The following is a 26,269-nucleotide window of genomic DNA, read 5'->3' as shown; positions in this document are numbered from 1 at the left end:
ATTTAGATTCCTTTACTAAATTGGATTGAGGCGTTATTTAGATTTTCGCTTAATTGCATTTATAAGTGACGAAAGCATTGAACCTTTATAAATAGGCAAGAATGCCAAGGCCTTTAATACACCTAGTTTAAGCAAATGAGGCTGTAATTCCTGGAGACTGGGTAGTTTCCTTTGGGATTATTTGATGCTTTGAGGTTATTCGCTTATTAGGCTTTGTCTTGTCAATGAAGTTTGCTTCATTTATAAGTTTACTTTCTTACAGAGAAACTATGACTGACAATTTAAGAACAAAACCCAAGTAGTCATACACTGATCATAATAGGTGAAAAGTGTTTAAAGTATTCTGCCTCTTTCTCTAATATTGGATAAGCCTTGGAAATGTCATATCCACTGGAGAAAACTTATAAGGATTTTTAAATATTTTCTTAGGTAAAAGTGATACAAATAATTCCGGACCTGAAATTACTAAGATTCGAACACCAGAGAAGAAGCCAACAGAACCAAAACAGGTATGCTGCTTAGTGACTGCATTGTTCTAGTGGATTTAGTCTGATTGGTCATCTTGGAATCTTGATGTTTTAAAGAAAAATACCTCCATTTGTACCCTTATCCTTTATGTTTATTTTTTCACAGGGATATAGTGAGCCATATTGCCCTCTCTTTCTTCATCTCTTCTTTGGCTGTGCTATTTCATGTATCAGTATACTTTTCTCAAATTCTGTTACTCAGTGATAAAGTTGAATTTAGAGATTTTCTATGATAAGGTAGTAAATGAAGACAGAGCTACAGGTGTGTTATTACAAGTGTGTCATTATCGTGAAGAAGGAAAACTTCTTCCTTGGAGACAGGAAGACTTCCTCAGGTCCCTCACCTTATTCTCTCATCATACCCACTAAGCCCTTAATTCTTTATCTGTCCATTCATCTATTTTCTCTGCTTCTGTGCTTATAAACTACTTAGAGAAAATCAAGTCACTGGTTGAATTAGCGCCACTGGAAGTTCTTGTTTTCTAATCTGAATGGACCCCTCAGGGCTCTCCTTCATTTCTTTCACACATATCTCACTTCCTTTGCCCAGTTGTCTCAGTGACTCTTCTCAAGCCTGATTACCTTCCACATTCTGTTACCTTATTGGATGGCTTGTCTTAGACTTACCTCATCAGGATTTTCTCTTGTTAATTTGTAACCTTAAATTTAGCACTTTTACCATAGCCCTGAGCACCCTTACTTCCTGATCACCAGTCTCAGAAGAAGAGTTCCTGTTAAGATTAATCTTTCCTCTGCTGGGCGTGGTGGCTCACGCCTGTAATCCCAACACTTTGGGAGGCCAAGACGGGTGGATCACTAGGTCAGGAGATCAAGACTACCCTGGCTAACAAGGTGAAACCCCGTCTCTACTAAAATACAAAAAAATTAGTTGGGCGTGGTGGCGGGCGCCTGTAGTCCCAGCCACTCAGGAGGCTGAGGCAGGAGAATGGCGTGAACCCGGGAGGCGGAGCTTGCAGTGAGCTGAGATCGTGCCAGCCTGGGCGACAGAGTGAGACTCTTTCTCAAAAAAAAAAAAAAAAAAAAAAAAAAAAGATTAATCTCTCCTCTTCAGGTACCACATAGACCTTGTCCCTTCTCCTCATTTATCTTTCCATTCTTTCTAGTTGTTGGTTCTTCCCTGTTAGCCTATAGCATATTTAGATCTCTTTTAGCCTAAAGTAAGCAAATTACTTGATAGACTTTTTTTAAAAAGATAATTTCTTTAACCTTCATCTCCTTTATAGCTACTACCTCATTTCTCCTTTCTTCCTCACCTGTTATTTGCTCTTTAACCCACAAAGTCTACATTTCACTGAAACTATTGTGCTCTTACGAACATACTTCAAATGTATTCTTACTTGGCTTTTCTTGGTATTAGGCACTATTTTCTACTTCTGTCTTTGACCATCTTGTTTCTTTTGTTTTCTTTGACACATTTTTACTTTTCACTGTCTCTCTAACATGACCTCTTTTTTAAAAAGTTCCTGCTCAGCCTCCCGCAACATCTGTCCCTAGTCCTTAAGTTGGGATTTCCCAGAGTTCTGTCCTTATCCCATCTGTCTTGCATTCTATGGTTTCTAAACCAGTCCGAACCATAATTTTAAGTATCCACTTCATGATACCGACTTCCAAATCTGTATCTCCAACCTCAGCCTAGTTTTATTTAAGCAGCTATTCTCTTTATTCATTTACTTATATCACATAAGCATCTCTTTACTCACAGCTTCTATATCTGGAAGGATTCAGTACCTTCTGGAGGGGCTGCAGTACAAATGAGGCAGCCAAGGGAACCTCCTGATAGATAAGCGGGGGCTGCAGTGAAAGCAGAAGTGGTATGTGTTTGGGAAGTGGTGCAGAGAGAGAATGAGTGGCATGTCAAGCTGGTGCACCTGCACCAGCAGCACATATAGTCAGAGGCAACTTTGGGACGAAACCAATCACACGAGTCTTAGATGCTCTCAGAACAACTGAAGCCAAGATAGCTAAGTGTCTCTCATGTCCTCATTTTAAAATTTCTGTTAGAATTCTCTCTGTTAGAGAACTAGGCAACCTGAAAACATGTTTCATTTTCTCTCCCACCCTGATGCTTTGTCTTGAGGCCCAGGAAAAATAAAAGAACTAGTCCTGGCTCTTTCGACTCAGTGCCTCCTCAGTATTAAGAGGAAAATGATAGAGGAGAATCTGATTCTGATAGTAGCAGATGCAGGCTTATTCAGCCCTTACCGTCCTCTACCTTCCTTAGGGAGCCGATTGTAGTATTATAGAGTAGCACAGTCCTGAGACACAGACCTAGCTTCCTTTCTATGTCAAGGTCAGAAGTGATAGAGACAATTAAGATAGCAGCTTATTCATAAACAACCTTAACATCTGATTATGACCTCCCTCATGTGACCAGAGTATGCATATCAACAATATCTTCTGGAAAAAAAGTATATCCCAGGTGAATATAATTTTAGTCGTTGAAAGGATGGAGATTTATGGAGGAAAATGTTTGTTTATGAAGAACCTTAATGAGGTTCTGAGACATCTGAAGAGCAGGCATTGCATACTTGGGAAGACCGAGATAGAATTGTCATGCTTCTCACTTCTTTTTCTAGATAATTTGTATATACTAAGTAATTTTAAGAGCCTAAAATTGGCCAAATTTAATGGCAATCCATTTGAGCTAGATGATTACAGATGAGGATGCAATTGGCACACAATTTGCATCGCGAGCATTTGTTGCAACAGGTTGGTCACCAAATGTACCCCAACTGCAGTTCAAAAACAAGCTACTTGTTCTGTTTTTTGGTAGTGGTCAGTTCTGTGTCTAATTTAAGAGCCTTGGGTGAGGCAAGCGCTGTGCAATCCTCAGTCACTAGCTCATCAGTGAAACTTATAAGGAGATTGACGTGCCAAATTTATTTACACTCCAAGCAATGCATGGAGTGTTTTGAGAGAGCTGGAAAAAGAAAATTGTCGCTTTCCATCTTATATTTTATTTTTCACATTATCATCACTTATGATCAAACTTACATTTCAGAAGGATGACAACACTCCCCAGCTTAAAAACCTTTTGTAGTTACCACAGTTTATGGCATTAAAAACAGTTACTCAGAATTGAATAATTCAGGGTCTCGTGTGATTGGGCTCTTGTAGTTTCCTCTGATGTTAAAAAGGGAAAACTAATATATAAACAAGTGAAGTTATAGCTCCGCGTACACAAAACTTCCCATGCTCTCCAAATCTGCCAGACTTTTCCTTTCTTCAGCCTTTGCATAAACTGTTACCTTTACCTGGAATGTCCTTCCCTCCTCGGAATATTCCACCTCTTTTTATAAGATTCAACTCAAATGTCTTGACCTCTGTGAAACCTTCCTTAATTTTCTCAGGCACTACAGTTGCATCCTCTTATAGTACCTCTAGTGATATGTTTACATATTGTTATCTTCTACTGGACTGTAGGCCAGGGGTCAGCAACCTTCTTCTGTAAAAAGCCAGACAGTAAATCTTAGCCTTGGGGACCACATGGTCTCTGTTGCAGCTGCTGTGCTCTATCGTTACAGTGCACAAGCAGCTACAGACAATATGTAAATAAATGAATGTAGCTGTGTTCCAAGAAAACCTTATTTACAAAATCTGGTGAGCTGGAAATGGCATTGGAGTGGGGGCATGGTATATAGACCCCTGCACTAGGCTGTTGATGGGTAGGCTGTCTTGTTATTGCCTATTTAATTTCCAACACCAGGCACAGTGTATTGGTTGGCCACAATAAATGTTAAAGAAAGAATGTCAATATGTAATGGAAAAATTGACAACCAAACTAGTTATATACAAAAGTGGTATAGTACTTGTTTGTTCATTTCAAAGTTGTTTAAATTGAGATGCACCTTTTTATTAACATAGATATTTTTAAGGAAATAGATGTATAAAAACAATAAAATCAGTCTGGGCGCAGTGGCTCACGCTTGTAATCCTAGCACTTTGGGAGGCCGAGGCAGGCAGATCACCTGAGGTCAGGAGCTTGAGACCAGGTCTGGCCAACGTGGTGAAACTCCATCTCTACTAAAAATACAAAAATTAGTTGGGTGTAGTGGCGCATGCCTGTAATCCCAGCTACTTGGGAGGCTGAGGCAGGAGAATTGCTTGAATCCAGGAGGCAGAGATTGCAGTGAGCCACGATGGTGCCACTGCACTCCAGCCTGGGAGACAGAATGAGACTCTGTCTCCAAGAAAAAAAAAAAAAAAAAAAAAAAAAAACCACCATAAAATCAGAAGGAAAACACATTTTAATGATTTATATCAGAATGAAATAAATGACCATCTTTCTAAGGAAGAAAGTGTGAAATTAAAAATAATGCCCTGAAAGGAATTAAAGTAGATATGCTAATAAAATGGCAGTATGTTTTCTTATGACTCACATTTAATATGCTGTTTTTTTCTGTGTCATCTTTTTAAATTTAAAAAAATTTTCCTTTATTTAATTGTGAGGAAGTAAATAATTGAGCACTCAGCTCTCCTGCTGGAAGATATCAATGTATCATATCCTTTAGATGTGTTAGGGTTGGGAAAAGGTGGAGAGCAACTGAATTCGAATCTTCTGCAGTTAAAAAAGGCTTCTTATTTTTTTCTAGGTTGATTTGGAATCAAATCCACAGAACAGAAGTCCTGAATCACGTCCTAGTGTTGTTTATCCCAGTACCAAATTTCCTCGCAAAGATAATCTCAACCCAAGACACATAAATCTTCCCCTTCCTGCTCCCCACGCACAGTATGCAATCCCTAATCGCCATTTTCATCCCCTTCCCCAGCTACCAAGACCACCCTTTCCAATTCCACAGCAGCACACCTTGTTAAATCAGCAGCAGAATAATTTGCCTGAACAAGCAAATCAGATGCCACCTCAGCCAAATCAGGTAGTCCAGCAGCAAAGTCAGTTGAATCAGCAGCCTCAGCAGCCACCTCCTCAGCTTTCTCCTGCATATCAGGCAGGACCCAACAATGCTTTTTTTAATAATGCAGTTGCTCATCGGCCACAGTCTCCTCCTGCAGAGGCTGTGATTTCGGAGCAGCAGCCCCCTCCCATGCTGCAAGAAGGCCACAGTCCTCTGAGAGCCATTACACAACCCGGCCCCATTCTTCCTTCGCATCTGAATAGCTTCATTGATGAGAACCCCCCAGGATTACCTATAGGGGAGGCTTTAGGTAAGTTCTATTATCGCCAGATGTGAAAATTCAGAGATTAGTTACTTAAAATGACATGGACTGTATGTACAGTATCATTTTGGGTTCAGATTGAATCATTTCTTCAAATAATGCTAGCAAAAACCCCCCGTTTAGTGTGATAATCAGAAATTAGTTCTAAATGCTGTATGATAGTATCCAGTGGATGTCAGGATCATCATTATGTAAGTCGTCATCATCACCATAACTGATTTCTGGCAAATATAGAAAACATTTACTTCTTACTAAAACCAAATTTGTAGCTCTTTCTTTGTCTTTGTGGAGAAAATATGTTAGTAAAAACTTTAAATAATGAACTTGAAACCCCAAATTCATAAAAAAAGTTTTCACAAATATTTTTGCAGATCGTATACATGGGAGCGTCGCTCTGGAAACATTAAGACAGCAGCAGGCACGGTTCCAGCAATGGAGTGAGCATCATGCCTTTCTCAGTCAGGGCAGCGTTCCATACCCACACCATCACCATCCTCACCTCCAGCATCTTCCTCAGCCGCCCCTGGGATTACATCAGCCGCCAGTGCGGGCAGACTGGAAGCTCACCAGCAGTGCCGAAGATGAAGTGGAGACCACATACTCAAGGTATTCCAGCCGACTGAAAATAGCCTCTGGAATGCGACCCCCTCACTGTTCTCTTTTTTGACTGTAGTCCTTTTAGCTTCAAGCTGGAATATTGCCTCAGAGAAATTGGATGCTGGCCTTCTAAGCACATGCTACACAGTCCTCTTGATTGGCTCTAAAATACAGAAAACTCATTTAGAAGTAACTCTTGTACAAATTTAGGCATGGATGATCTACTCTGGGTTGGAAATTAACTTGTTCCCTTGCTTTGTGGTCTTTTCTGCAGGAGAAACACCATCGCTGTGAGCAGGTTTTTTTATTTAGTAGTAATACTTGCAAAGAATGAATAAAGACAGGAGTAAATTCATGGTTAAAAGCTAAAAATTATATCATTAATTATTTTTCTGGTGGCACAGAATTCTACATTCCTATAATTCCAGCTACATGTGAGTGAGTGGTCCTAACTGTAAGGTTGTTTTTATGGCCAGTGTCACATGAATGCTCTGACGTGTTTCCTAATCCCTTCTGAACAAGGTCCACCATCATGGTGACCTTTTATAACTTCCAGTTGTCAAAGACATATAGAGACAAGGATATGTTTTTAATACAGTGGGAACAGAAAGAAATCAGGTAATTGAGCATATTTAATGTCTTCATCTCAGCATCTATTGAGTGCTAATGCTTATATCTGAGATGAATTAATGCCAGTTCTAGTTATTAGTACTATGATTTTGTTCGTTGAAAATACATGTATAGTTGACTAAGCTTTCCTTAATGTGATGGAGCCTTTTGTTTTCTCCTCATATTTTATTGTTTTCTTGTAGGTTTCAAGACTTAATCAGAGAACTGTCTCATCGTGATCAAAGTGAAACACGGGAACTAGCTGAAATGCCACCACCTCAATCAAGACTTTTGCAATATAGACAAGTACAGACTAGAAGCCCACCAGCAGTCCCATCTCCCCCATCCAGTACAGACCACAGTAGCCACTTTTCTAACTTTAATGATAACAGCAGAGACATTGAAGTAGCCAGCAACCCAGCATTTCCGCAGCGCCTCCCACCCCAGATATTCAGCTCACCTTTCTCATTGCCATCTGAACACCTTGCCCCTCCTCCCTTGAAATACCTGGCACCTGATGGAGCATGGACTTTTGCTAACTTGCAACAGAATCACCTAATGGGGCCAGGTTTTCCCTATGGCCTACCTCCATTGCCTCACAGGCCACCGCAGAACCCTTTTGTACAAATACAGAATCATCAACATGCTATTGGTCAAGAGCCATTTCACCCATTGTCATCTCGAACAGTATCTTCTTCTTCGCTCCCTAGCTTAGAAGAGGTAAATGTCTTCTTATTTTCCTTTTGTTATTAGTTGATTGTGTGTGAAAAATATCAGTATTTATTGATTGATGATAGGAAGGCACAGATCTTATTGAATGTAATAGTGTATTAAAGATAATCCTTTCTTGGGAATTATTTTAATCCTATTGTATTTCAGATTTTGTAAAATGGACACTACTGTTGAAACATGAAGCCCCTTAAAAGTCTTTTATTACTGTTTACAGAAAATACTGAATATCTGAGGACTCTATTCAAGGAGCTTTGTCTTTTTTTAATCTGAGGAAATGGCTTTTAGTGATTCATCTTTTTGCTTTAAGTTACATGTGTTAATTATACATTTGTTAACGAGAGCTTTCCAAAGATGCTGGCTTTTCAGCCAGTGCCAGCTCCAAGTTCTGTGCTCCTTCTCCTGCCACTCAGCCTGGTGCTTTGTTAGACTGAGGTACTCTGATTCCCAAATATCAGAATTTGCGGATTTTTAACATAAAATTGACTCTGCTAAACTAAGCATTTTAAGGTAAACTGAATTTTATCTTAAAATACTTAGATATTTCTGCTGGGCACAGTGGCTCAGGCCTGTAATCCCAGCACTTTGGGAGGCCGGGGTGGGTGGATCACGAGGTCAGGAGATCGAGACCATCCTGGCTAACACAGTGAAACCCCGTCTCTACTAAAAATAGGAAAAATTAGCCGGGCGAGGTGGCAGGCGCCTGTAGTCCCAGCTACTCGGGAGGCTGAGGCAGGAGAATGGCGTGAACCTGGGAGGCGGAGCTTGCAGTGAGCCAAGATGTGCCACTGCACGCCAGCCTGGGCGACAGAACGAGACTCTGTCTCAAAATAAAATAAAATAAAATAAAATAGTTAGATATTTCTAAAGAGCATCTTCATGGACTTTTATTGCTATGAAAAACGTAGTAATTCCAGGTTATAAAACTTCCAAAGCAGTACCGTGTGGTGTAGGCTATAAAAATGTCTAGCTGATCCCATTAAATTTGCCGTGATTAAAGATAAGAATGTGTAAAGCTGGTTGTAGTCATATCAGACAGAGACATAAATCGGGATAAACATTTCTAATTTTTATATATGAAAAATACTTTTTTGATATTAGCTTCATTTTGGCAGTTTCAGAATGATATCTAAAGGCCATTAAAAATAATCGATTCACATTTTACAAGTTGTCTGCTATAGATGCTAATTAAAAGTCAAGATTCATAGGGAAAACTGTATGTCTTATTTGTAGGGATTTAGAGGCAGTCTCTTCAAATTGTCCCAGTATTCATTGATTGGTTCATTCTGCATAGCTGTCATTAAAACAACTTACTGCGATTTTAGGCTCTTAAAGTAAATTAGAAGCATAATAAAGATGAATTGGTATCTATCTACATATATGTATTGTCAGGATCTAGAATTTTGGAACCATACTTTACAAAAATTTGGTACACATCTGACAGTCTTTCAGATTATAATGAACAGTAGTTTTACAACTGAGCAGTAATGTAATTTTCAGTTAAGTGGTGTTTTAGCTATTTATAATAAAATTCACATGAAATACACCATTTTTGCCATTTTAGATTGTACAATTGGTGGATTTTAGTATATTCACAATGTTATACAGTCATCACTACTGTCTAATTCTAGGACATTTCATCACCCATAAAAGAAACCCCATAACTGTTAAGCAGTTACACCCCGATTTCCCCACTCTCAGTGTCTAGTAATCCCCAGTCTACTTTCTGTGTCTATGGAGACATTTCATAAAAATTGAATCATACATTATGTGGCCTTTTATATCTGGCTTTTGAAGTGCATCCACACTGTAACCTAGGAGTGGAGTTCTTGGGTGATGTAGTAAGTCTATGTTTAACCTTTTGAGGAACTGCAAACTGTGTTCTCTGTACATTTATATTCCCACAGCTATGTATGAGGATTCCAATTTATATACTCGCTTTGTAAAAAAATTATAACCATCCTAATGGGTGTGTAGTAGGATCTCATTGTAGTGTTTTTGTTTGTTTGTTTGTTTTTTGACACGGAGTCTTACTCTTTCACCCAGACTGAACGCAGTGGCACGATCTTGGCTCACTGCAACCTCCGCCTTCTAGGTTCAAGCAATTCTCTTGCTTCAGCCTCCTGAGTAGCTGGGACTACTGGCGCCCACCACCACACCCAGCTAATTTTTTTTAATTTTATTTTTTTTAAATTTTTAGTAGAGACGGAGTTTCACGATATTGGCCAGGCTGGTCTCAAACTCCTGACCTCGGGTGATCCATCCTCAGCCTCCCAAAGTGCTGGGATTGCAGGCATGAGCCACCGCACCCAGCCCTCGTTGTAGTTTTGATTTGCATTTCCGTAATTACTGATGATGTTGATATCTTTGCATGTGCTTCTTGGTCATTTGTATCTTTTTGGGGGAGAAATGTCTATTCATATAAGAGTTTTTAAAATATATATTCTGGTACAGACTCTTAATCTGATATATGATTTGCAATTATTTCTCTCACTCTGTGGGTTGTCTTTTCACTTTCTTGATAGTGTCCTTTGATGCTAAACTACAATTTATCAGTTTTTTCTTTGGCTGCTTATGCTTTTGGTGTCATATCCAAGAAACCCTGGCCTAATCCAAGATCGCAAAGATTAACTTTTACATTTCCTTTTTATAGTTTTATAGTTTTACCTCTTACACTTGGTTCTTAGTTCTTTGGTCCATTTTGAGTTAATTTTTGTATATTGTGTGAGGTGGGTATCAAATTCAGTCTTTTGCATGTGGCCAGTTTTCTCAGCATTGTTTTTGAAAAGACTCTTCTTTCCCGCATTGAATAGTCTTGGCAACATTGTCAAAAATCAGTTGACTGTAGATGCCGGGTTTATTTCTGGATTCTCCATTGTATTCCATTTATCTGTGTGTCTTTCTGCCAGTACCACACTGTATTGTACACTGTAGTATTGTAGTAAGTTTTGGAATTGGAAGTATGAGTCCTTATATTTTGTTCTTTTGGAAGATTGTTTTGTTTATTCTGGGTTCCTTGAATTTTTTCATGGGAAGTTTAGGATCAGCTTGCCAATTTCTGCAGAAAAAAAGCCAGCTGACATTTAAAGAAAGAATTGCTTTAAATCTGTAGATTAATTTGGGGAGTATTGCCACCTTAACAATATTAAGTCTTCGAGTACCTGAACATGGGACATCTTTCTGTTTGTTCAGGTCTCTTAAAATTTCTTTTGACAGTATTTTATAATTTTCCAAGTATAAGTCTTGCACTTCCTTTGTTAAATTTATTCCTAAGCATTTTATTCTTTTTCATGCTATCATAAGTGGAATTGTTTTCTTAATTTCATTTTTGGATTGTTCATTATTAGTGTTTAAAAACACGATGGTATATTGATAGTGTGTCTGCAATCTTGCTGAACTCTATTAAGTAATAGATTTTTTTGTAGATATCTTAGGTTTTTTTAATATGGAAGATAATGTCATCTACAAGTAAAAATAGTTTCATTCTTCCTTTCCAATCTGGATGCCTTTTATTTCTTCTTCTTGCTTAATTCTTGATTGTTTTTCTGGTTGCTGCAAGCTTCTACTTAGGTTTCTAGGTACCTAAAAAATGGATTATTACAGCTTTTGCCAATTTTTTTCTGTTTTTATGGAGGACTGGACTTTGGAGTTCCTCACTCTGCTGTTCTCGCTGATATCACTTATGATGTTTTTATTTAACCTGCCAAACGAGTTCATAATATGAGGGGGAACTGTGCGCCAAAGTTTTTATAGGTTTTATGAAGTTTTGTACTTTACTAAATAATACTTCATATTGAATAATCTACTTTAGTCATTGATCTTTTTAAATGGGCCTTAATTTTGGAATTTAAGTTTTTTGTACCTTGGTGCGCTTAATGTTTGATATTTCTGTTGTCTCTGTGTGTGTGTGTGAATAAGCACCTTTCCTTGTCAGTGGGTTCTTAGAGTGAAATTTACTTTTGCAAAAATATTTGGTTAGTTTTATTTTGATGCATGAGATTCACAAATGAGTGATTCACTTACAACACTGAAAAATTTATTTGACAAAGATAATTGTTTTTAGCACATTGCAGATTTTCACATTTTCGGTGTATTAGGGTAACTTTGGTTTGTTCAAAATGCTTTTGCATGAATCATCTCACAAAGTGAATGATTGATGTGCTTGCTGTTTATTTCCAACCTTTTAAAATAATTTCTTTAACGTTAACAACAGAGAAAAAAGTCTTTTCCCTCCCACTATGGATTCTTTTATTCCCAGAAAACTTAGTAGATTAATCTTGTGGGATGATATCTGGATGTTAGTTAACAGTTCACTTAAATGGAGATGGTTGGTTACATTATGTTTCACTTGTTTTTTCTCTTTATAGTAATTTTGATTTTCTTGTGACAAATGAAATACATGGCCAGCACAGAAAATGTAGAAGTTAGAGAAATTATTTATAATTTCACTATACAAAGATACCTACTATAACGTTTAGCCTTTCCTAGCATTTATAGATGTGAATGTATGATCCAGTAATGGAGGGAGATTATTTGTTGGGGAAACTTGAAACAATTTATCTCTGCCGTTCCTGCAATTGCTGTGCCCACCTATATCATCACTGATTGGGATCTTGGTCCCATTCTGTAACATTTTTTGCTACTTTCAATTTTTAGACTATTCTCGTGTAGATAATTAAGGCTTAACTCCATGGGTTTTCTTTCCCCACCTCAAATGCAGCAAAAGCCATAGTCCTTGGCTACTTGGCTAAGGCTGGACACTGTGGTCTGGCAGTACTGCCTGCATCCTTTCCCACTTCCGGTCCTTACAGATATGATGGGATGAGGAGGACAACAAAGGGCAAAATGCCATCTCCTCCTGAGCCAGGCAGTAGACCATCCCTGATTGCCAGTAGATTAATAAATTGCTCCAATTTGATCTTAAATGCCAGTGTAAGCTTGGAATTAGGGTTTACATTTTCTCCAGACGTTTAGCCAGTTGTCTTCCTGTCTTTTTGAAATTATTACATTCTCACTAAATAGATGTCGCTTTCCAAATTCTTTGCAATAGCACTGTATCATACTTGCTCCAAGGGGTGGGGGTAGTGAAAAATGAAATGCAGAGAGAAACAACAGAAGTTAATTCTTGACCTCTGAGCTTCCAGTAGTTCAGTTTTTAGTAATTTTGGCATGATTAAGGGTTTTTCAAAGGTAATTTTTATCTGTGTGGGATTTTTCACTTTGCATGATAATTTAATAATCTAACCTCTGAGTAAGATGCATTTCTTCATTACATATTGTGATCTATTTCTGGACTTTGTGTATTTCTTCATCTATAAGTTTCTGTACTAGAATTTTACTGTTTTAATTTTTGAGATTTTGTGGTGTTCTAACCCAGTAGTGTAAAGTTTCTCTTATTACTTTTTCTCTTCCAGTTGCTATATGTGGGGCATGGGGTGGATGGGGGAGGAGGGTCATTCTGTGGTTTTTCTACTAAAAAAAATTAAGAATAACTTCATGAACTCTTTCTTCCTCCTCTGTCCCACCTCTACACACCTTTCTTGGCTTTTTATTTGAATGACATTAAACCTGTAGCTTAAATTGAGGGAAATTTTATCTTTACAAATACTTTAAACTTCTCATTTAATTTATTTCCTTCTTTCCTCCCTCCCTTTATCTGTCTTCTTTTTGTTGTTGTTGTTGTTTTTGGAGACAGTCTCGCTCTGTCACCCAGACTGCAGTGTAGTGGTGCTGCTATCTGGGCTCACTGCAAGCTCCGCCTCCTGGGTTCACACCATTCTCCTGCCTCAGCCTCCCGAGTATCTGGGACTACAGGCGCCCACCACCACGCCTGGCTAATTTTTTTGTATTTTTAGTAGAGACGGGGTTTCGCCATGTTAACCAGGATGGTCTCGATCTCCTGACCTCATGATCTGCCTGCCTCGGCCTCCCAGAGTGTTGGGATTACAGGTGTGAGCCACCGCGCCTGGCCTCTCTCTTCTTTCTCTCTCTTTCTTATTTTTTGAATGTTCCTCTTCAAAATCTGTAGGATCTTCATTTAAATCTTGAGTATTTCCAATAATCTTAGAATGGTTTGTTTTGTTTTGTTTTTGTTATTAATGGGACCTTTTTTTTCCATTATACTTTTCAGTCATTTTATCTTCAGGGACAAATTCTCAAAACGATTATGTAGCAGTGCTGATACTGGTGCAAAGGAAAGCTTTTGCCATTTAAGATATGCTTCACTATGGAGTAGTTTGATTAAAAGTGCTCATAAGGAATAAATAGAAAATCCTTTTTGAAAGTGTCTTTGTAAAAGTCTCAGAGTTGGCTTGTGAAATAGCTCATTTTTGTGTTGTGGTGGTGATATTGTAATGGCTTTCTGATAAAAATGGAATGCTAGTAGGTCACTTATTTTGATCAGCTTTCAGTAAATTGACATTTACTTACATCATCTTAGAGATGACATGTTTCGATGATGTGTCTGCTTTGAACTATTTCTTGTTCTGTGTGTTGGTTTTTCAGCAAAGACGCTTTGAGCCATTTTCATTTTTTCTTTCAAACAACTCTAGATTTGAAGTTAGTTGATAATTTTAGTTTCAATATACTGTTGTCTAATCATCGTGACTCCCCCAAGTTCTCTTTTATAGAGGAAGGTATTGTTCAGATGTATCTTGAAGATTATAATCTTGGTTGATTATTGCGTATTGTCACCTTAGAAATAGATGGTGATAACTTATGACTTGTGTTGTATAACCAGGTAGAAATATTGCTGTCTTCTCTGACCTAGCTTCTCAGAGAGATCATTAATGTATGATATCTAATAAACCATCTAACAGTGATCAGCAAATTAATAAATTAGGCCTCTATTCATGCTTAAATTATCAAAGCTAATCATTTAAATGAGATGTTCTATTTTAATTAAAATTTCTGGCACCGTCGTTAATGAGACTTAGAATTTCCACTAGTGTATTTAGCTCTTACTTGGTGATTAGCTTTGATAGCATAATTATAAATAGAGCCCTTATTAATTAAGTTGCTGACCTTTCCCCAGTTATCTATTTATATACACACAGGTGAAATGGCTTGGTAACGTCATATATTAGAGGTGTGTCTTATAAGACAATGGTAAGCAAATTAGGAGTTTTTACTTAAACTAAAACTATCTTTAACAGTAAAAATTTATACATGAGTTTTGTAGTTTAGTTTTTTCCTTCTTTCTTAGATTTCATGTATTAAATGGCTTTTGAAATGTTAGCATTACATTTTAATATTTGGAAAGAAATATTAGCAGAATTTGAAAATTGTTATTATATGTGTAGTACCATAACGATTTCACAGTAAAACATGAAGCATATTTATAAACACACAATCATATATGGAGTTGATACTGAACCCAGAATCTCTTTAAGAATCTCTCTGGCAGGGTAAATGGGCCTTTAAACAATATTAATGAAATTATTTAAGACCTGAGGACTCTAAAATTAAACCTGAGCATCAGTCATTGGTAGGGTTGCCGTCTGAAAATAAAGGAACAATCTGATTGGCTGGAGATGTACGTAGAAGGAATACTCACCTCCTGAAACAGAACTGGGTGAAAGCAATAGGAAACAAAGTCAAGAAAAAAGGAAAGAAAATAGGAGATAAGAATAGAAATAAGAATGAATAAGAAATGAGAAAAGAAAGGAAGGAAAGTATGTTTAAACAGCCTAAGGGCCCACAAAACTACAGTGTTGATGGAGATGTAAAGGGATTTCTCTGTCAGAAATATTTTTCTTTTGCAGGCTACAGATGTTTTTCTAAAATTTTGGTGTGGGGGCCTTTGTCTTTCAACTTACTGTATAGGAAGTACCCTCTGGCAGAGGAAAAAAGAGGACATTTTTAACTTGTTGCCCAGAATGCGTTTCATTGCAGTCAGTTAGCATGTCCTGTAGTTTTCTGAATTTAAATCACATAAATAGGCTTGGATTTGTCATCACACTTGGAATATTTTAGTGAGTCTATCAAATTGTTGATGGTTGTTAAAGATGATAGATATTTGTACATTTTTATTTTTATTTTTTGAGATGGAGTCTCACTCTGTCACCCAGGCTAGAGTGCAGTGGTGTAGTCTCAGCTCACAGCAACCTCTGTCTCCCAGGTTCAAGCAATTCTCCTGTGTCAGCCTCCCAAGTAGCTGGGATTACAGGCACCCACCACCACGCCCAGGTAATTTTTCTATTTTTTTTTAGTAGAGATGGGATTTCACCACGTTGGCCAGGCTGGTCTCGAACTCCTGACCTGAGGTGATCTGCCCACCTTGGCCTCCCAAAGGACTGGGATTACAGGTATGAGCCACCGCGCCTGGCTTTGTTTGGACATTTTAAATTAAAAGTTAAAATATATTCTCATTGAAAAAGACTTTGATTTATCAAAGACTTCAAATCTTGTAACTTTGGAACTAGTCAGGCCTTAAAGATCATTTAACTCCCCCCTTTTAAAAGGAAACTGAGGCACAAAGATATTATAGGACTTGTAACTTAAGCAGTTATTAACCCAAGGGAGTGGAGACTCCTGACAGTCCCATGCAGTTTCTGAAGCATCACACTGCTCTTCAGAGCTCTGTTCCATGAGTAAGGTTTATTCTTAGAAAATGAGAAATGATTGCAATCACACAGAACTAGATGTGGGGAAAAGCAAGATTATGTTCTTGTGAAGAATTCAATCTTCAGTTGTGTAAAATTTGCCTTTTCTTTTTTCTGGGTGGTGGGGAGAAAGGGAGCTAGTTCATTTTAGAATTCTTGATTTCTTGAAATCTATCCAGTTGTAGCTGCTAAATGTTTGACTGCTCAAATGATTAATTTAGAGATTTCAAATATCAGAAATGTACTTAATTTCTCCACATTCTGTAAGAATAAACACACTTTCCAGCATTACATTTTTTCCAAAAGGTGTAAAATTTATTTAGTTGTAGTAATTACGAATCTTCAGAGAAAATGCAAATAGTTATGGGTCAAAGAGTAAACTTTTACTGCAAACTATTTTATTTCCTATCCACCCCGACATTTGCTCATTGTAAGAGCTGTTGTGCTCTCTAATTGTTAACTTCACTGTTTCATATTCAAGAAGAGTAAACAAGAGTCAGATAGATTCAAGGTAGCTCCAAACGTCACAGCAGTGAATCTGACATTTTTCTCTGAGATGTAATATTGTATTCATTCTAGTATCCCTTCTATGACCTTGTGTATGGATGTATAGGAAAATAGTATTGCTTAGTAGGAAAATACTATTTGTAAATTCTAAGTGCCCTTGCCTCTGAGATGCTTCAAATGGCTTTTTTTTTCTTTTAGACCCAAATTGATTTTGGTGCACTGTGTTGCAAAGTCACATTTATTTCAGTATATGGGCATACCTTGTTTTATTGTACTTTGCTTTATTGCATTTCACAGGTACTATATTTTTTATAAACTGAAGGTTGATGGTAACCCCATGTTGAGCGAGTCTAGAAGCGCCATTTTCCCGACAGCATGTGCTCACTTTGTGCCTCTGTATCACATTTTGACAATTCTCACAGTATTTTAAACTTTTTCATTATTTCTTTTTCTGTTGTGATCAGTGATCTTTGATGTTACTATTGTAATTGTTTTTGGGCAATCAGTGTTATGTGTATTCTGACTGCTCCATCGACTTGCTGTTCCCCATCACTCAGTCTTCTTGGGCCTCCCTATTCCCTGAGACACAACAGTATAGAAATCAGGCCAGTTAACAACCCTACCACGACCTCTATTTAAGTAAAAGGACAAGTTGCGTGTCTCTCACTTGAAATCAAAAACTAGAAATTGTTAAGCTTAGTGAGAATGGCATGTCAAAATCTAAGATTGACCAAAAGCTAGGCCTCTTATCACAGTTAGCCAAGGTGGGAATGCAAAGGAAAAGTTCTTGAAGGAAATTAAAAGTGCTACTTTAGTGAATATATGGATGATAAGAATGTAATGAAATAGCCTTATGGCTGATGTGGAGAAAGTTTGAGTGGTCTGGTTAGAAGATCAAACCAGCCAGAACATTCCCTTAAGCAAAGCCTAATCCAGAGCAAGGCCCTCCTCACTCTTCAATTCTGTGAAGGCCGAGATAAATGAAGAAGCTGGAGAAGACAAGTTGGAAGCTAGCAGAGGTTGGTTCATGAAGTTTAAGGAAAGAAGCCATCCCCATAACATAAAAGTGCAAGATGAAACAGCAAGTGCTAATATAGAAGTTGCAGCAAGTTACCCAGAAGATCTAGCTAAGATCATTGATGAAGATGGCTATACCAAACAACAGATTTTCTGTGTAGACAAAACAGCCTTTTATTGGAAGAAGATGCCATCTAGGACTTTCTTAGGGAAAGAGGAAGAAGTCAATACCTGGCTTCAAAGCTTCAAGGAACAGGCTGACTCTCTTGTTAGGAACTAATGCAGCTGGTGACTTTAAGTTGAAACCAGTACCAGTTTACCATTCTAAAAATCCTAAGGCTTTGAAGAATGATGCTGAATCTACGCTGCCTGTGCTCTATAAATGGAACAATAAAGCCTGGATGACAGCATATCCATTTTACAGCATGGCTTACCAATGTTTTAATCCCACTGTTGAGACCTACTGCTTTGCTCGTGGGAGGGGGGGGATTTTTTTTTTTTATTTTAAAGATTCCTTTCAAAATGTTACTGCTCATTGACAATGCATTTGACCACCCAAGAACTCTGATGGAGCTGTACAAGGACATGAATGTTCTTTTCATGCCTGCTAACACATCTATTCTGCAGCCCATGGATCAATTAGTAATTTTGACTTTCATGTCTTATTATTTTAAGAAATACATTTTGTAAGGCTATAGCTGCTACAGATAGTGATTCCTCTGATGGATCTGGGCAAAGTCAATTAAAAACCTTCTGGAAAGGATTCACCATTCTAGATGCCATTAATGATTCTCTGGCTAAAAAATTTAAGAACAAAAAATATATACTGTATTGCTAAAAAATGCTTTCTTGTTGCGATTCTTGGGAAGAGATCAAAATATCAATATGTATGGGAGTTTGGAAGAAGTTGATTCCATCACCATGAATGACTTTGAGGGGTTCAAGACGTCAGTGGAGGAAGTAACTTGTAGATGTGGTGGAAATAGCATGAGAACTAGAATTAGAAGTGGAGCCTGAAGATATGACTAACTTGCTGTAATCTTATGATCGAGCTTGGATAGATGAGGAATTTCTTCCCTTCTTTTTGAAGAGAAGGGTCTTGCTTTATCACCTAGACTGGAGTGCAGTGGTGTAATCATGACTCACTGCAGCCTTGAGCTCCTGGACCCCGGTAGTCCTCCTACCTCAACCTCCTGAGTATCTGGGGCTACAGGCACATACCACCATGCCTGGCTAATTTTTTTGTTTTTCTGTTTTTGTTTTTTTGTTTGTTTGTTTTGTTTTGTTTTTGGTGTGTGTTTGTTTGTGTCTCACTATGTTACCCAGGCTGGACTTGAACTCCTGGCCTCAAGTGATCCTCCCGCCTTGGCCTCCCAAAGTTTTGGGATTACAGGCGTGAACCACTGAGCCCAGTGAGGACTTTCTTGTTATGGATAAGCAAAGAATGGTTTTTTGAGATGGAATCCACTCCTGGGAAGATGCTGTGAACATTGCTGAAATGACAACAAAGGATTTCAAAGGATTTAGAATATTCCATAAGCTTAGTTGATAAAATACTGGCAGGATTTAAGAGGATTTACTCCCATTTTGAAAGAAGTTCTGTGAGTAAAATACCATCAAACAACTTTGTGTGCTATAAGGAAATCTTTTGTGAAAAGAAAAGTCAACTTATGCAGCAAACTTTATTATTGTCTTATTTTAAGAAATTGCCACAGCCACCCCAGCCTTCAGCAACCACCACCCTGGTCAGTCAGCAGCGTCAACATCAAGGCAAGACCTTCTACCAGCAAAAAGATTACAACTTGCTGAAGGTTCATATAAGTGTTAGCATTTTTTAGCAATACAGTATATATTTTTTGTTCTTAAATGTTTTAGCCAGAGAATCACAAGCAATACATTATTTTAAGATTCAGGCATATACATTAAAAAAAAAAGTCTAAAGAAACAGTGTCTCACTATGTTGCACAGGCTGGAGTGCAGTGGCTATTCATGGGTGCGATCATAGCTCATTTAAGCCTCAAGTGATCCTCCCTCTTCAGCCTCCCAACTAACTGGGCCTACAGGCATGTGCCACCATGCCCGCCTTTATATGTTGTGTTTTTTAAAACATACAATGCTATTGCACACTTAATAGATTATAGTATAGTATAAATATAATTTTTACATGCACTGGAAAACCGGAAAATTCACGTGACTTACATTATTGCAGTATTAGCTTTATTGCAGTAGTTTGGAACCAAACCTTCATTATTTCTAAGGTATGCCTGTATCTCTCTCTCTCTCTCTCTCTCTCTTTTTTTTTTTAAAGACAGGGTCTCCCTCTGTCACCCAGGCTGGCATTGCAGTGTATGATCTCAGCTCACTGCAACCTCCGCCTTCCAGGCTCAAGTGATCCTCCCACCTCAGCCTGCCAAGTAGCTGGGACTACAGGTGCATGCCACCACACCCAGCTAATTTTTGTATTTTTTGGTGGAGACAGGGTTTCCCTATGTCACCCAGCTGGTCTCGAGCTCTTGAACTTAAGCAGTCTGCCCACCTTGGCCTCCAAAAGTGCTGGAACTGCAGGCTGTTTCCAGCTTTTATCTTAGGTTCAGTGGAGTACGCACACAGGTTTGTTATATGGATAAATTGCATGTTGCGGGAGTTTGGTCTGTATCTTTCTTTTAAGGAAAACAATAAAACCTAGAAATCTACTAGAGTTTTGGAAACTAAGATACGTTTTTGCTTCTGTCATTATGATTGAATTTTATAAGGCTAAAGTGACGTTAAAATTACTTTAAAATTTATATGAAAATAATGCAATTTATTTTTTTAAAGTTTTTAAAATAATATAAAATAAATAGTGAAGGACGTCATAGTTACCTAGGCAAGAGGTGGTTGTGGCTTGTGGTGTCAGTGGAAATGGTAAGAAATAAATTCAGAATCTACTTTGCAGGTAGAACCTAGAGGAATTCTTGATGGAGAGGTTATGATTAGAAATGAAATAAGATTTAAAATTGAATTCTTCAGCCCTGGTAGGCTCATTTTGACTGACCAGGAGCTCCTGTGGCAAGGCGCTGCCTTACTGAACAGTACAGACACAGAACATTCCCATCGCCACAGGAAATTGTTTTTGGACAGCATTGCTTTAGAGAAGGACTCATATCCTTCAACTGTGAAATTGTCTGTTATTATTCATCTTTTTTGGATAATTTTCTAGCATTATTTTTCTCCATGTCTCACTTTCTGAAACTTCTTTTGATAAGATGTTGGGCCTCCTGGATTCTCCAAATCTTTATTTCCTGTCATACTTTGTTACCTTTGTACTTTTTCTTACTTTCAGGAAGATTTCCTTGATTTTATCTACAAGCACTTCTGTTGCATTTAATATTTGAGCCCTCAGGTTTTAAACTCACAAGAGTTCTTTATTCTGAGCTTTTTCCTTTTTCGTGACATCTTGTTTTCCAAGTGCTGTGCCTTTTCTGAGAACACCAATTAGAGGGTTTGTTGTTTTGTTTTCAATTTTTAATAAGAACTAAAACAATGTTCTAAAATATTTTTAAAATATCACTATTGTTTCTTTCTGGGCCTCCCTTTTTTCAACTTATTTATCTGGGACCATCTTTTATGCTGGAGAGCTTCCCTAAAAGTCTGGTAATCCTTGATTATCTTTTTTTTTATGAGACAGAGTTTTGCTCTGTTGCCCAGGCGAGAGTACAGTGGCACAATCTTGGCTCACTGCAATCTCTGCTCCCTGGGTTCAAGCAATTCTCTTGCCTCAACCTCCTAAGTAGCTGGGATTACAGTCACCTGCCACCACTCCCGGCTAATTCTTGTATTTTTAGTAGAGATCGGGTTTCACCATGTTGACCAGGCTGGTCTCAAACTCCTGACCTCAGTTGATCCGCCCACCTCGGCCTCCTAAAGTGCTGGGATTACAGGCATGAGCCACCGCGCCGGGCCGCTTGATTATCTTTCACTAAAAAGCAACTTGGGAGTTTTGTGTATATCACAGGATGTATTGCCTGGCAGGCCTTTTGCTGGGGACGTTTTAGTGCTTGAATCCATGTGGAGGACTTCGTTTTTCCTGGATTTTTGCTTGTCTGTCTCCTTATCTTTTTGTCTGTATTGTAGGTACCTGGCTGGCTGTGTCCGACTAGTTGTAGGGAGGAGTATAATATGAGTCCGGCTGTTTCCTGTATAGTCTTTCACTTACCCCCCAATTTTATCCCTTCATCTTCCTTTCATTTTGTATTAGTTGGCATTTCTTAGGCGCAAGCCTCCGTGGAATTCTGCTAGGTGAATTGTTTCCCTTCTTGGGTGGTAGCTGTAATTTCATTCTTCTTCCACAGACACCATTCCTCCATCCAGTCTCCATGTATTCTGGAAATGTGTCCTCTATTGATGACCAGTCTCATGGTCTTGATTGTTGTATATCTTTTATATTCATTTATTATTATTTTAGTGGAGTCTTGGGCCAGTAGCCACCATTAACTGAGAATCATGCTTTTAAAAAATGATTTTATAGTTTATCAAGTGCTTTTCAATAGATTACATCACATGAACCCATAGATATGAACCCACAGATATTACTGTTGTAAACTACAGTTTATTCATCACACGTTATCTGGCTTGTTAATAAATGGATTATTTTTAATCTTATAGTGATAGTCCTCTCCTTGCACCATCCTAGTTTTTTCTCTCTAGGGAACTGTACGTATCTAGCAAACTGTAGCATATTGCTTTAAGCAGAAGATAATTTGAGGGGGAGCTAAATTGAAATAAGTTAGTAGACCCTAAGTGTTCTATAATCAAGGATTTCTTCCTCAAATCTTGGGGAAATTAAATAGATTAGTTTTAAGTAAATGAAGAAAAAAATGCAGCTTATTAAATCTCATAAGAGTGTTAATGACATGGAAAGATATCAATGATATTTCAATGAAAAATTACCAGGCATTATGTAATGTCTCATTTTAAATTATATGTTTAAAGATGTAGCTAATATCCAGTTTTCCCACTTTAGCTATGTTAAGTTGATCACTGTGTTTCAGTGATCAGATGATGTCATTCTGATCTATTGATTTTTAAATTTCCCAGCAACCTTTCAGATTTTAGCAGCTGTTGATGGTAGTTGCTTAGATCTGTTGCTTCATTAGATACGGCAAAATGATTATTTAAAACTTCCTTGAATTTCTTTTTTATTTATTTTTCTTTTATAAAGGAGAACTTTTCCTCATTGAATATTTAATTACTACCTAAAATATAGTCTATATAGAAAGGGCAGGATAAATGTTTAATCCTTGCCCTTTATTAGTCAATTTTCAGAGTAATGAATTGAGGCCTTAGGCCTCAGGATGATCATTGAGGCTTTTTTTTCCCCTTCTTTTTGCACTTTGAATATTATTATTTGATATCATTATGTATTTGAGTTTTTACTTTATTGTAGTCATACATTTTGACACCTTGTCCCCTATCTTTGACCAAAGGAAGCTTCTTTATTAGAAATATTAGAAATGTTTTACATTGAGTGAAAATGGAAATACAGCCTGTCCTAATTTGTGTGATGCAGCTCAAGCTGTGTCAGAGGGAAATTTATAGCTTATATTAGAATTTAAATTTGTAGCTTATATTAGAATTTAATAAAAGCTTATATTAGAAAAGAAGTAAGATCTCAGATCAGTAATCAAAACTTTTACCCCAAGAAATTAGAAAAAGAAGAGCAAAATACATTCAAATCAAGAAGAGGGAAGGGAATTTCAAAGATGAGAACAGAATTTAATACAATTCAAAACAGAAAAGCAATAAAGGAAAATCGGTAAAACCTAGTTAGTTTTTCAGAAAGATTAGTAAAATTGATAAACCTTTAGCAAGATTGACGAAGACAAAAAGAGGATGCAAACTACCTATATTAGGAAGGAGACTGGGTCACTACAGACCCAGTAGACATTGAAAGGATGGTAATAAGGGAGCACTACAAACAACTCTGTGCACATACATTCAGCAACGTATATAAAATGAACCACTTCCTTAAAACCTCCCCGAAGATGAAATGGATGGCATATGGATAGTCTTGTAACTGTTAAAGAAATTGAATTTGTAATTAAAACCTTCCAAAAAAGACATCTCTAGGCCCAAATGGTTTTAGCATGGAATTCCTCCAAAAATATGAAGAAGAAAACCACCAACTTACACAATCTTTTCCAGAGAATAGAACACTTCTCGATTTATTGTGTATGGCCAGCATTACTCTGATACCAAAACTAGATAAAGGCAGTACAAAAAGAGAAAACCACAGATCCACTTCCATGAATATCAATGTAAGCATCCTCAGCAAGACATTAGCCATTTGAATTTAGCAATATATGAAAAGAATAATGTACTATGACCATGGGGGGCTTATTTCTAGAATGCAAGTCTGGCGTGGTATTTGAAAATAAATTAATGTAATACACCATACTAACAATCTAAAGAGAAAAATCACACAATCATATCAGTAGACATAGGAGAGAAACCACATGCATTTGACAGAATGCACTGTCCACTGATGATGAAACTCTTGGTGAACTAGAAATGGAAAGGAACTTCTTCACCCTGTTAAAGGGCATCTATAACAATCCTGCAGCTACCATCATACTTAATAGTGAGAGATTTAATGCTTCTAAGATTAGGAATAAAGCAAGACATTTGCTCTCAACATTCCTCTTCAACACTGTGCTGAAAGTCTTAGCCCCCGCAATAAGGCAAGAAAATAAATGGCATTAGGGATTGGGAAGGAAGAAATGAAGCTGTCTCCATTCACAGATGACATGGTTGTCAGTATAGAAAAAGCCCGAAGAATCTCCCAATTCCTTGGGAGATTCCTGTAACTAATGTGAATTTAGCAAGGTCACAAGATACAAGGTCAACACACAAAAATCAATCAATCTGTCTCTCATATATATATATATATAATCTCCAATATATCTAATTTGAAAAGCATTAAAAATTTTTCCAGTTTCAGCTTTGCTTTTCTGACATTAAAAATTGATCATATTCGTAACATAATTTGAAATTGAATTTCATATTTTATCTACACATTTATCTCTGTCAATAGCTATAGATAAGTTATACAGTACTTCACTGGAGCCTGCTGTGCATGTCAACTGAGTGATTACTTTGGATTTCAGTTTGGAAGATACAAATGATACACATTTTCTATAAAGTTTAATTGCGTATTGTCTCTTATATCAGCCTTCCATTTCTTTCTGAGTTTTAGTTTTCTTCCTTTAAGCTTTCTGGTTCATATGTCTATTCATTGTAAAAAGGTTTTTGTTTATACTGCTGGTTTGTGTATGTCCATTATTTAATGAAAAGGGGCTTATAAAGTTAACGCGTGAAATTCACGAGAGTATATTGAGTGTTCTATGTCACCAGGAGACTTGGTTATCATAACCTGCTCTTTCTGAGCCCATACCCAACGTTAGTTTTGTACTTTGGTATTCACATATGAAAACTTTAGAAGGTAATCCCCTGAAGATTGTGACTAAACACTCAGAGGATAGTCATAAAAAGAAATACTACATTTCAACTTTAAGAGCTAATTGTCTTCATTACAAACCTCAATTAAAAAAAAAAAAAAAAAAAGACGCACTGCACAGCCATTGTGATCCAGGGTTGTCAGGCATAGAGCACACCGTGCAGTTTAGAAAGGTTACTTATTCCACTCACTACCGTAATTTAATGCCTTAGACAAAGAAATTTCAAATGTGCTGATTACATTCCTAGTCGACACTAAATTAATTTGGATGGTTAATATTCTAGAAAACAAAATCAAATTCATAATGATTTGACCATTGAAAACAATTGCCTTTAAAGCAGAGTAAAATTAAACATGAATTGAGATACTATGCTTAGAAACAGATCTATAAAATTTCATGAAAAAAGAAATTAATTAGATGGCAGCACTACCTCTTGCCTTCCTCCATTCAATAGCTAAGACTTTGGAAATGGAGGCCCTCAAAACTTAATAGTGAGAGAAGTGTTCTCCTCCCCACTTTCCTGCCTCTCTGCACAAGGGCAGCCAGTCCAGACCCATTTTCTTCCCTAGTTTGTATCCTAGTGGTTCCATCTACTTTGACTTAATACTCTCAGTGCTTACCCCCACAATTTTCACATTTAATTGGCTTGATAGTGTCTGCTTGTGCTATTTTATATTTCCAGAAGCCATCCTGTTATTGCTGTGCCAGTTCATCTCTCTGCCTTCTTTTTAATCCAACCTCCAGTTCCTGATTTTCAATTATTGCTAACAACAGTGGTGAAAGTACAGTTTCTGAGAGTCATAATTGACTGCAGACTGAACAGCAAATTTATTATTTGCTATCCAAAAAAGAAAAGAGGAAAAAGAAAGGGGCAATAAAACACCAATCCCATTCTGTCATTTGAGACTGAACATGGAATTTTATCTTTATATATTTAAAATAATTATATAGCAATGAACCCTTCCTGTGTGCCAAGAACTGTTGTAAA

The 26,269-nt window shown here is 37.4% G+C and overlaps 1 protein-coding gene across 12 annotated transcripts in view; it reads left to right on the top strand.

Annotated features, from left to right (window-relative positions):
- The window catches only part of HELZ (helicase with zinc finger), a 178,623-nt gene that overhangs the window by 135,330 nt on the left and 17,024 nt on the right, over nt 1-26,269 (top strand). For all 12 annotated transcript variants that reach the window (XM_015120168.3, XM_015120164.3, XM_077972575.1 and 9 more), the window contains 4 exons: nt 430-509; nt 5,141-5,711; nt 6,095-6,329; nt 7,133-7,649. In XM_015120168.3, coding sequence (XP_014975654.1) covers nt 430-509; nt 5,141-5,711; nt 6,095-6,329; nt 7,133-7,649 — 1,403 coding nt within the window. The remainder of the gene's footprint in view (nt 1-429; nt 510-5,140; nt 5,712-6,094; nt 6,330-7,132; nt 7,650-26,269) is intronic.

Source organism: Macaca mulatta, chromosome 16, assembly GCF_049350105.2.
Source record: "Macaca mulatta isolate MMU2019108-1 chromosome 16, T2T-MMU8v2.0, whole genome shotgun sequence".
NCBI classification, from domain to species: domain Eukaryota; kingdom Metazoa; phylum Chordata; class Mammalia; order Primates; family Cercopithecidae; genus Macaca; species Macaca mulatta.
This window is presented reverse-complemented; position numbering and strand designations above follow the sequence as displayed.